The sequence below is a fragment of the Tachyglossus aculeatus genome, chromosome X3 (genome assembly GCF_015852505.1).
Source record: "Tachyglossus aculeatus isolate mTacAcu1 chromosome X3, mTacAcu1.pri, whole genome shotgun sequence".
Lineage (NCBI taxonomy): Eukaryota > Metazoa > Chordata > Mammalia > Monotremata > Tachyglossidae > Tachyglossus > Tachyglossus aculeatus.
In genome coordinates this window covers 31,166,008-31,178,254 of record NC_052099.1, presented here as the reverse complement: position 1 = coordinate 31,178,254, position 12,247 = coordinate 31,166,008, and the positions used below count along the sequence as shown (strand labels likewise).

The 12,247-nt window shown below is 46.3% G+C and overlaps 1 protein-coding gene across 1 annotated transcript in view; it reads left to right on the top strand.

Annotated features, from left to right (window-relative positions):
- Positions 1-12,247, top strand: part of FHOD3 (formin homology 2 domain containing 3) — a 335,498-nt gene that overhangs the window by 257,256 nt on the left and 65,995 nt on the right. The window contains 3 exon segments of the mRNA XM_038770188.1: positions 2,095-2,229; positions 3,419-3,469; positions 8,824-9,023. Coding sequence (XP_038626116.1) covers positions 2,095-2,229; positions 3,419-3,469; positions 8,824-9,023 — 386 coding nt within the window.

The following is a 12,247-nucleotide window of genomic DNA, read 5'->3' as shown; positions in this document are numbered from 1 at the left end:
CGGCATATTGAAATTCAATTTAGTGAAATTATCCTTACGCTGACCTGCTGCCAAAGGCCCGAAGCTGGGCTCTGATGTGGAAAAACACTTGCACCCTGAGTAGATAAGTGGGCGGGAATTCTTTCATTATCTTTTCCTGCCACCGGTGAATTACGGACCTGGATGGTGGTTCGGAAGGGTGATGAGAAAATATTTGGGCGGTAAGAAGAGCGGGGCCCCTGAAGACTTCAAGACATTTAGTTTCCTTTCGGGGTGTGTAGAGAACACTTCCAGATCCGTTCTCTCCTGAAAGAAATTAGCAGGTGAGGAGGGGGGAACGGAAGCTCTTTGCTAATTCGACTCCCTAATTGGGAGTTCTCGTTATCCTTCCAGGCCACATTCAAAGGGCCTTTGCTTCTCCAAGAACAGACTCTGCTTCTTTCCTCCAAGAGTCTGCAACTTGCCAAGGAGAGGAGCCAGTTAGCTTCAGCCTGCTTGATAACTTTTGTCTCCACATTTCTGTGTGATTCGGCTCCAAGTCCCGTGACTCTGTGCTCAGTGTTTGAGAACTCTTGGAAATCACTTTTGGCGGAGAACCACGAGTCAACTACTAGACTGTAAGCTCACTGTGGGTGAGGAATGTGTCTCCTAACTCTGTTGTATTCTCCAAAGTGCTCAGTACAGTGCTCTGGTAAGCACTCAATCAATTCAATTGATTGATTGATAAGCAGCCCACATGCTTCTCTTCTGTAAAACCAATCTAATCCCTGTGCCCCTCTCTCATCTCTCTTGCCAGTGACTCCTTTTCCACGTCCTCCTGTCCAGATTTTCCTTTCCCTTTACATCCAACAAACCACTGCTCTCCCTGTCTTCAAAACCCTCCTAAAATCACATCTCCTCCAGGAAGCCTTCCCTGACTCATCCTATTCCCTTCCCTACCACATCACATATATGCTTGAAACCTCACTACTTAAGCACGTAGATAGTCACCCCATCCCCACAACACGTGTTTGTGTGTGTCCTTATATGGAGTCAGAGGACATGGGTTCTAATGCTGGCTCTGCCACTTGTCTACTGTGTAACCTTAAGCAAGTCACTTAACTTCTCTGTGCCTCATCTGTAAAATGGGGACTAAGACTGTGAGAGCCACGTGGGATAACCTGATTACCTTGGATGATGATGGTATTCAAGTGCTTACTATGTGCCAAGCACTGTTCTAAACCCTGGGGTAGATACAATGTAATCAGGTTGTGTGATTACATTACACAATCAGCTGACTGAGTGTTGTGGAAATGTTCCCTAATTCCTCAACAGGCTTCTCTCCAGATCATATAGTTCATTCATTCATTCAATTGTATTTACTGAGCATTTACTGTGTGCAAAGCACTATACTAAACAGTTGGGAGAGTACAACAATAAGTGGATATATTACCTGCCTACAACGAGCTCACAGTCTAGAGGGGGAGAAAATGTGCCTTTTGGAAGAACTTAATGTATTATCCTGCCTCTTCTATGAGGTGTGCGAGGGCCAGAAAAATGACAACCTTTTACAACATTTAAAAAAATCCCATCATCTAGCTGGATTTGTCTGACATTCAGTCTTAAAGCGTCTCCCCTAATTCCCTGCCTTTACCATTCCCCATTAAGATTGCCCTTTCTCTCCGCACATCACACTCTGATTCCTTGGCTTTCCCAATTTCAGCATCTTTGAACCCCACTCTGACACCTTAAAGTTTTTTGAACCCTTCTCTCTATTGTCCCAAAAGCTTCTGTCTCTTCTCGCCCAATTCACTCCCCCCCACCCCTGCAACAGCCACTAAGGGCTCCCTCCCTGGACTGGAAAGAGGGTATTGGAAAATTTGAGTAATGTCCTCCCATATGAAAATATACAGTGCAATTACGAACAATTTTGAGGCATCGGTTCCCCAAAACCCACAAAGGTCCTATTTGAGGGAAATGTAATATTAGCAGGATTTTGATTTATTTTTATGTGGACAGTTTCAAGATAGCCTGAATGGGAGTGTGTGTAGTGCGTACCTGGGGATTGTTAACAAGTTCTGTCATTGTAATCGATCAGATGGGTCCTGAATTGCATGATTTCCATGTGCTCCACAGGTCAGCAGTGGGTGGTCTGCTTACGTCATCATATCGACAGCACCAGGAGTCCCTGTCAGCGGAAAGGGAGAGGCGGAGGCAGGAGAGAGAAGAGCGACTGCAGAGGATAGAGCGGGAAGAACGAAACAAATTTAAGTAAGAAACACTATTTCCCCTTTTTAGAGGCATACTCTTTGAAAGGTCCTGGGGCACCCGTCCCATACAGCCTCAGATCTGCTGATTCAAAATGGGTGTCCAAACACGTAGGGTGAATTTCCCCGAGGACGGCAGAGTTTCGAGAACAGCCCCTCCTGAGCCATATAAGGAAGGGCTGTTCCAAGGAAAGTCATCCCGTAAGGCTGGGATCTTAAATTGGGGTGGGCGCTGCCAGAGTTGGTATCAGACAGGAAGGAGAAAAAGGACAGTTCGATTTGAAGATTCCCAGAGGGCCATTTATAGGCAAGGCACATCGAACCCTGATCTTGGAATACAGCACACCAAATCAGGCGCATTTGGAATTTTAATTCCATTTTGTGGTCCTGGAGCCTGCAGGAAAACCACTCGGTCTCCCCCGTCACGATGGGTAGGGTCCTGCTGAGCAGATCTCACAGATTGAATTAAAGCCCCCTCATTGAAAAGAGGCTCATTTTTCAGTTTATTTGATTTGCAGTTGCTTTGTCCCTGGTTTCCTATGAGTGTGTGTATGTGTGTGTTTACATATGTACAATCAAACCGTAGTAATTTAGAACAATGAAGGGCAAACTTCCATCCGTATTATGGAAAAGTACAAATTTTTCAATTTCTGGGGACTCGTGTGGGGACCGCTCTGAGTGTGTTTCAAACTTAGCCTGCCTTTTGTGGCATGCATATTCATCGGCTTCTTTCCCAGCCTGCCTCTTTGAGTCCGTCCGGATCCCAAGCCTGATCTTGGGTGGGACACAGTCACTGCTCATCTCCCTCACCGTGGCTTTCTGTCTCCGTGGGACTCAGCATTTTCTCCTGGAAGTCCGGATGACCCACAGGTTATCTGAGGCTTTGCTAGCGGGAGTTGAGAATCAGTGTTTCCTTCTTTGGACCATCCCTGCCTTCCCTTGGCAGCCCGTGGAGAGGAGAAAGCGGGGAAGCTGAGCTTTGGGATAGATCAACCACATCTTCGTTGTATTTATTGAGCACTTACGATGTGCAAAACACTGTACTAAGTGCTTTGGGAGAGTACATTCATTCAGTTGTGGGACACGCCACACCTGTGGCAGAATCGGGGAGGGAACTAGTTTTCTCACTCGCTTTGCTTCTGATTTGACAACTTTCCTTATCTTTTCTCGTTTCTTCCAACACTTTCCGTTAGCCAAGATTATTTAGACAAAAGAGAGGAGCAAAGACAAGCAAGAGAAGAGAGGTTTGTATCTCTTTTTCGTCTTAACCGAAAGGCACTTGGCTTTCAAATCCCGGCACTAACAGGGCATGTGAAGAGAGCAGTTGTAATTAACATTAAACCTGGTAAAATCTAGTCATTTAGCTGGGATAATCACCAAAATGAGACCGTTCCTGAAACCTCTACTTACTGTCCTTTCCTCTGTTTATAGCATGGTGCATGTTCAGACACGGATGAGCTCCCCTATAGAGTGTGTAACTGAGTGACTAAATTCCTGAGGAGCATCAGGCAGTGAAAACATGGAGTTGCATGATAACAGTAATCACCGTGGTGTTAAGCATTCACTATGTGCTAAGCAATGGATAATCAGAAGGGATACGGTCCTCCCTCCTGAGGCTCTCAGGTCGGCAAGGAAGAGAACAGCTATTCAATCCCCATTACAGAGAAGGGGAAACTGAGACACCAAGACACCTTGAAGTGATTTGCCCAACGTCACACAGCGGGCAAGTGGCTGAGTCAAGATTAGAACCCAGGTCCTCTGACTCCCAGGCTCTTTCCACTAGGCCCTACTGCTTCTGGGAACTTTGATGCAGTTTGTTACGGCTCACTGTAAGACTTCTTATCTGCAGCTCAGAAAGGGGAGCTGGGGAAACGTGGGTTTCCTCTATTCGGAGGAATGTGGCCTTTTATCAATTGACTCGGAGCCAACTGCAACTTTATAAACATCGGGCTGCAGTCGGCCCATGGGCTATCTCACCAAACACCAGTTTGATTCCTGAAAGGCTAACCGGGAAACACACAGTAGGGTTCAGCATTTGACAGCTGGGAGCCGGGCCTTGGGAAAAAAAATGGGGAGGGAAAACTTTGGAGTTGCTGGGGAGATGGTTGGAACTCTGCTTTAAAGAGTATGTCAACTGAATATCAAGAACGGGTCAAAGGCCATTAAAAAAAGGCCTCTTTGGTCTGGCCTCACTGAGCAAAGTCTCCTTTGATCTCACCTAGAGGTGAAAAGTTCCTTTATCCCCTAGCCGCAAAAGTGAGTCTCCTGCTTTGAAAAGATTCTTCAGTCAGTGTATTCTAATCCGTTTCTTTCCCCAAGAGCCTTAGAGTAGGTTGCTTTAGATCTTTGTGGATGGTACAAGTATAGAGCCTCCATGTTATTTTGGGGTGCTGCAGAGGGTTGGGCTCTACTTCAGAAGACCGCTCCCTTTTACTGTGCATCTTCAACATGGCTGGTCCACATCGAAGGAGCAACTCACACAATGCACCCATCCAAAAGTCACTACATAAACGCAGTGACAGACATTACTTCCGAAGACACAAAAGCGGAGAAGCAGCGTGGCCTACTTAATAGACCTAGGAGTCAGAAGAACCTGGGTTCTAATCCCGGCTCCGCCACTTGTCTGCTGTGTGACCTTGGACAAATCACTTCACTTCTCTGGGTCTCAGTTACCTCATCTGTAAAAAAAAAAAGGAGATTAAACTGTGAGCCTTCTGGAGGACATGGACTGGGTCCAACCTGATTATCTGGTATCTATCCCAGCGCTAGTACAGTGCCTGAACACAGTAAGCGCTTAACAAATATTGTCTTATGCCGTCAAGTTGTTTCCGACCCATAGCAACGTCACGGACACATCTCTCCCAGAGCGCCCCTCTCTCCTTCTGCAGTCGTTCTGCTAGTGGATCCAAACAGTTTTCTTAGTAAAAAAAAAAAATCCGAATGTGCTTTACCATTGCCGCCTTCCACGCAGTCAACTCAAGTCTCCGCCCTTGACTCTCTCCCATCCGCCGCTGCCCAACACAGGTGAGTTTTGACTTGTAGCAGATTGTCTTCCACTAGCCAACCACTGCCCAAGCTAGGAACGGAAGGCCTCTGCTTGACTCTCTCTCCTGTAGCTGAAGCTGGTAGAGGACTGGAAACTCTCCAGGTGTGGCCCTGAGAAGGCACTTAACAAATACCGAAAAAAAAAAAAGTTCACCATTTGGGGGCTTGTCATCCATCCCTGGAAGCTCACAAATATTAACAGAAAACTAAGATAAGACTGTCTGAAAGATCGGCTCATAAAGTTGTAGTGTCTACCGCTCTCATCGTCCCTATGCAGGGGACACCTACATACTGATGAAGGCATTTTTCAAATCTTAATAATCATGGTACTTGTTAAGCACTTACACTGTGCCAAGCACTGTTCTAAGCGCTGGGGTAGGTTCAGGTTAGGTTGGATATACAGTCCCTGTCCCACATAGGGCTCACACTCTTAATCCCCATTTTCCAGATGAGGGAACTGAGGCCCAGAGAAGTAAAGCGACTTGCCCAAGGTCACACAGCAGACATGTGGCGGAGTCGGAATTAGAACCCATGACCTTCCAACTTCCAGGCCCGTGTTTTATTTGCTAAGCCACGCAAATGGAAAGTAAGGCTGTTCTGAGGTGCACATACAGTAACCAAACAAGCCACACGAGATCGGACTGAAGGCTAATCGAGCAGTGTGGGCATTATGGAGAAAGAGAGTAGTGTAGGGATGTCCTGGTCCCCCTCGCCTGAGATGCCACAACCTGGGGCAATTCCATTTTCTTTTCCTAGCAAGAAGATTAGAATTAAGTGCTTACTAAGTATCAAGCCCCCTCTCAAGGTCACATCTGGAGAGTTCCCAGTATTCTACCAGTCTCAACTACAGGAGGGAGAGTCAGGCAGAGGCATTTCCATTCCTAGCTTGGGAAATGGAAGCGATCTGCTACAGGTCAAAACTCAAGTGTGCTGGACAGCAGTGACATGGGACAGAATCTAGGGTGAAGACTCAAGTTTACTGTGTGGAAGGAGGCAATGGTAAACCACTTCTGGATTTTTATCAAGAAAACTCTATGGATCCATTACCGAGACGATTGCAGATGGAGGTGGGGCGTCCTGGGAGAGATGTGTCCATGGCGTCGCTGTGGGTTGAAGACGGCTCTACGGCATAAGACTAGTAAGCAAGCACAGCTCTAAGCACTGGGGTTGTTACAAATTTATTAGGTCGACACAGTCCCTGACCCACATGGGTCTTACGGCCTAAGTGGGAGAGCAAACAGATATTTAATACCCATTTTGCAGATGAGGGAACTGGGGCGTGGAGAAGTTAAATGACTTACCCAAGATCAAACAGCAAGTAAGCGGTGAAGCTGAGATTAGAACCCAGATCCTCGGACTTCCAGGCCTGAGCATTTTCCAGCAGGCCACACTGCTTCTCTATCCCAGTTTGTCCCAAGAAGGGACAATCTCTTTGACTTCAACTATTCAGAGCTTGGTTCAGTTGAACGGTGGATAATGATGGGGCTCTCTAAATCCAAAGTTCAATTTTCAAAGGAGGTTAGACGACCAAATGACTTCACTTTATTTAACAGTGTTTGTGTTGAAGGGGTCATTTTCAGTAACTGAACCAAGTGATACTAATAGTTCCTTGGAAGGCCTTTCTCTCTGAAAGTGCTTCATGCTAGAATGGTAAACAACTCCCATTTTAGACTTGTAGGGATGAGTTATTTTTTTCCTTTCCAACTCCAAGCGTCCCCCTTCCCGGGAAATCACAACTGAAAGCTCATCTTCCTTGGGAATTGGCAGGAGGCGCATTAGATCAGTTCTCCTTTGCACTCTGTACCAGTCGAAATCCAATGGAAATCCCGAGTTTGCTTTTCATAAGCGTGACCGTGTTTATCCATGGATATCCACAGAAAAAGTTGGCAGGACCAGCCCTCTGTCAACCGGGAGAGAACTGGGCTCAGTGAATGTCTACAGCCAACAAAAATGGAAAGCGGGAGAAGCAAGTGGAAGAAGGTTCTCTTCATTGTTTGGTTTTGTTTAAATGTCGCCCCAACTTAGCCGTTGGCTGACCTTAACCTCTGGCTCTGGCCTTTGGGACTGACTGTTTGTACCCAGTTTGTACCTTCCACTGCCCAGCTAAATTCAGAAATTGGAATTGAACTGCAAGAAGCAGTTCAAGCAATAAAAAGCAGCGTGGCCAAGTGGATAGAGCACGGGCCTGGGACTCAGAAGGACCTGGGCTCTAATCCTGGCTCTGCCACTAGCCTTCAGGGTGACCTTGGGCAAGTCACTTCACTTCTCTGTGTCTCAGTTACTTCATCTGCAAAATGGGGAGTAAGACCGTGAGTTCCATGTGGGACATGGACGGCGTCCAACTTGATTTGCTTATTGCAATGCCTCGCACATACTAAGCCCTTAACCAATACCATAAAAAAACCCAACCAATACAACAGTTGCAAGTCCTTTTTTAGGTAGAAGAAGTGCCGTGGATCTGCCCCAAGAATGTGTGTGAACACTTGGCTGGCTTCCATTTGGGAGAACTGGGTGGGCCATGTTGTTGAGGGAGAAACTAGGGGTGCAGTTGAAGTGGGGGTCCTTTGTGAAGAAGCATCTATGGTGGAGCATTCTGAGGACTGACCACCTAGTCTGCTATAGTTCTGGAAGATGAGGGGGTGGGGATGAACCTGTTTCAGTTTGCTTATGGATGAAGCACGCAGAAGGGCTATAAGCCCGCCGCAGCTGGATTCATAAATTTATTCCTGAGCAAATAATGGATAAAATTAGCAGACATCTGGAAGAGGCACACATTTCAAAGTTATTTTGGTCTGAATCTATAAAGCCCAGAATGAAGAATATGATTGGTACCTGGTTTTAATAAACAGTGAGTTCTGCCTGCCTAAAATGCAAAACAGATGGATCTTTGTTCTTTTATACTGACTTTGATGAATAAACTATATGTGACGTCAGGTCCAAGCTATTGGATGTCTGAGTCCGGCAGAAAAATTTTTTAGAATAAAAAAAAAGAAGGAGAGTTTCCGTTGAAGACGCTGCAAGAACAAAGTGAATTCCTCTGCCTTGGGATTGAAGCAGGTTCTGAGATTCAAGGCACCAAGCATTCGGGATTGGGACTGTTTTTAGAGGGGTGGGGATTTTCAGGGCCGCCCTGAATCACCCTCTCATCTGGCCACTGAAAACACCCGGCTGCTTGTAACTGTCAGTGCTCTGGATTCTCTGGATATCTGGGGCTTTTGATTTTTAGAAGAATGATTCCAGAAGGGGCCATGCCGCATAGGATCTGGTGTCAGGAGGATCTCTGAGGTTGCCGGTTTTTTCTTCCGTTTGGGCTGTTACTCCAAACGGTCTGACTTTTTTTTCTGGGGGGCCGGAGGGGAGGGAGAGGTCAGCCCCTTAGCCGGGCTGAGGGATTCCGGCCCGCTCTCTTAGCCGCTAGCCCATCAGTCAATTTTGCACCGTAGCCCTTGAAGCAGGAAGCCGGCTCCCGCTGCAGGTGTTTCATCCATAAACAAGCCAGAAGCACAGGCTCCTCTTTCTTTTCACGACCAACTCTTTGGAATTTCCATTTCAGATACAAATACTTGGAGAAGTTGGCAGCAGAGGAATATGAGAAGGAGGTGAAAACCCGGAGCCCGTGCAGAGACAGAAGTGAACTATCCTTGAGCGTGAGCTCTCCGGTCGACCCCGCGGGCTCCGGCCCCCCATCCGCGGACCTTCAGGAGGGGCAGAAGACCCCCCCGGCCCCCCAAGGGACCCCTCCAACACTCGAAGGTGAGTGCATGAAAAGGCAGGAGGGAAGGAGCCAGTTGAGAAGCAGAGCCAGGGGTCTAACGTGGAAAGCCTTGCTGGTCTTTTTCTGGGGCGGCCTGGATTATTAGCTGAAAGAAAAGGGTGTTTAGGCTTACTCTGGGGGTCCTCACCCAGATGTGTGGGGGTGGCCCCCCGCCTCTCCCTCTCATCTCGACTCCTTTTCTCAAATGTTTCCTGTCCATACCTACCCGGGGCTATTATCCTGGTCAAATTAGCTGTTGATATGATTGTCGTCGTCCCCGACGACCTTTGAAAGTGCAAATGTTAACATTTGGCGAGACATCATTTTGTTTTATTCTGAATCTAGAAACAGTTACTAAATAATACAGCAGAGGCTCCGCCCGCTAGCGAGTGTTTACGCGAATTCTCTGGGAAGAGCAGTAAGTTTCGGCTCAGACAGGTGATAAAAACAGATGATAGAATGATGACTGGAAAAGTCTATTGTATTGTTTTAAGTCTTGCAAATCCAAAAATAGGCAATCACTCGAATTGTAGCTTTTCTCTTTCCAAAGAGCTTTCCCATCAATGATTTTAATTTGTACTTTTGTCCAGAGGGTAATGGAGGATAAAGAAGGGATGATGTTTCATCTTTCATATTACTTGCTGGCCTGGGTTGCCAGAGGAGTGAAGAGCATGCAGATGTTTGTGTTTGGGTATGTGCGGGCAAAATTTCATTAAGAAAATTAAGCTGGCTTTTTATTCAGAGGTTAGCCTCACGTTGCACATCGCATGATTGATTTACTATTAAGACAATGAAAGCTAGTGCATGGGGTAATCCAGTGCTTAGAACAGTGCTTTGCACATAGTAAGCACTTAATAAATGCCATCATCATTATTATTCTTATTCCTATATATTTCCTCTCTGGGTGTCTTTGGTTTCACCATACGGGGGGTCCGGAATCCTAAATATGTTGTCCTCACTTTTGACTTTTACCAGAGATGACGGTTTGCAGCAAGTTCCAAAGTTGGTCCGCAAAAGAGGGGACAAATGTTAATAACAGTAATAATTATGGTACATGTTAAGCACTTACAGTGTGCCAAGCATTGTTCTAAGCACTGGGATAAATGCAGATCAATCAGGTTGGATGCAGTCCCTGTCCCACGTGGGGCTCACGTTCTTAATCTTCATTTTACAGATGAGGTAACTGAGGCCCAGAGAAGTGAAGTGACTTGCCCAAGGTCGCACAGCAGACATGTGGCGGAGCCGAAATTAAGTGCCCTGGTCCTTCTCACTCCCAGGCCCGTGCTCTAGCCACTAAGCCTCGCTGCTTCTCTTATAATAAATTGACTAGATAGGAGCATACTGTTGAATTAAACAAAGGCCATCTTGGAAGGAAGCCCAGTATCTCTCTTGAGACTGTCCTCTTGCTGAGATTCTTGATGCAGAGCTGGAAAATTTCATTTTCTGAAACTCTGACTTCCCACCCTGAGCCGTTCCCACTTTGCCCTTGGAGTGTCAGCGCTGTTTCCAGACAGGAGAAGAAAAGGCCAGAAGTCCTTTCCTCTTCAGCCAACTTTGACTCTGATAATCAGCTCCTAAAGGAGAAGATGTGTGGAATTCTTAGAAAGGGAATTTTGACAGGTGTTTATTTCTGCAGAAGCTAGTCAGAAAGCAGGGGCCCCAACTCTACCACAGTTTGCACAGCATTAACATTTGGCAAGGCATCATTTTGTTTTATTCTGAATCTAGAGGCAATTACTGAATAATCCAGCAGAGGTTCCGGCCACGAGCCCCAGGAAATCCATGAGGACTCGTGGTATTGAGGCAGTTGAGTTAACAGGAAGCAGCAAACAGGAGGGGGTTGGCACAGTCTAGCTTTCCAGAACGGTTCATCAAGGTCTTTGGAAATATTTGGTGTTTGCCCAGTGCCCCAAGTCCTCCCAGCAATAATTTAAGGCCAGTCGTTAAAGAAGCCAGGCCTGAGAGTCAGAAGGACCTGGGTTCTAATCCCGGCTCGGCCACTTGTCTGCTGCGTCACCTTGGGCAAGTCACGTCACTTCTCTGGGCCTCAGTTACCTCATCTGTAAAATGGAGGGTAAGAATGTGCACCCCATGTGGGACATGGGCTGTGTCTAACTTAATTAGCTTGTATTTACCCCAGCACTTAGTACAGTGCCTGGCACAAGAGAAGCAGCGTGGCTTAGTGGCCAGGGCACGGGCTTGGGAGTCAGAGGACGTGGGTTCTAATCCTGCCTCCGCCACTTAACTTCTCTATGCCTCAGTTACCTCATCTGGAAAATGGAGATTAAGGCTGTGAGCCCCACGTGGGACAACCTGATTACCTTGGATCTACCCCAGCGTTTAGAACAGTGCATGGCACATTGTAAGCGCTTAACAAATGCCATAATTATTATTTTATAATCATTCATTCAGTCAATTGTATTTCTTGAGTGCTTACTATGTGCAGAGCACTACGCTAAGCGCTTGGAAAGTACAATTTGGCAACAGAGACAGTCCCTACCCAACAACAGGCTCACAGTCTAGAGTTATTATTAACTGCTTACCAAATAGTATAGAAACAGAAAGGATATTGAGAATTTTAGAATGTCAGTAATGCGGCCCAGACCTGTTTGTTTATGGAACAGTTTCCAAGAAAAAAATGTATAACAGAGAATTACAGAGATCATTAGGAATGCCAGAAGGCATGAAAGGGTGATAGACCTCCAGTTTGGATTATTGGAGGGAAACGTTAGGGGTATTAAATGGTCCGTCCCAAATGAAGTGGATAGATGTCAAGAAGGGGAATCTATCATTTGGTACAAGCATCACGGTGTCATTACTGGAAGTGAAACAGCAATAGGGGTGGGCCATGGCGTGATGCAATGTGGCATTTTCTAAGCCTTTGGTACAGTTCTTCGAAGAACCCCATGGTATCTCTTGGATCAAATAAGTGCTCAATCTTTTTAAGGTGTTTATTAATACCTTAATAAATGGTCATGGGTTCAAATCCCGGCTCTGCCAATTGCCAGCTGTGTGACTTTGGCCAAGTCACTTAACTTCTCTGGGCCTCAGTTACCTCATCTGTAAAATGGGGATGAAGACTGTGAGCCCCCCGTGGGACAACCTGATCACCTTGTATCCTCCCCAGTGCTTTGAATAGTGCTTTGCACATAGTAAGTGCTTAATAAATGCCATTATTATTATTATTATATTAAGCACTTACTATGTGCCAGGCACTATCCTA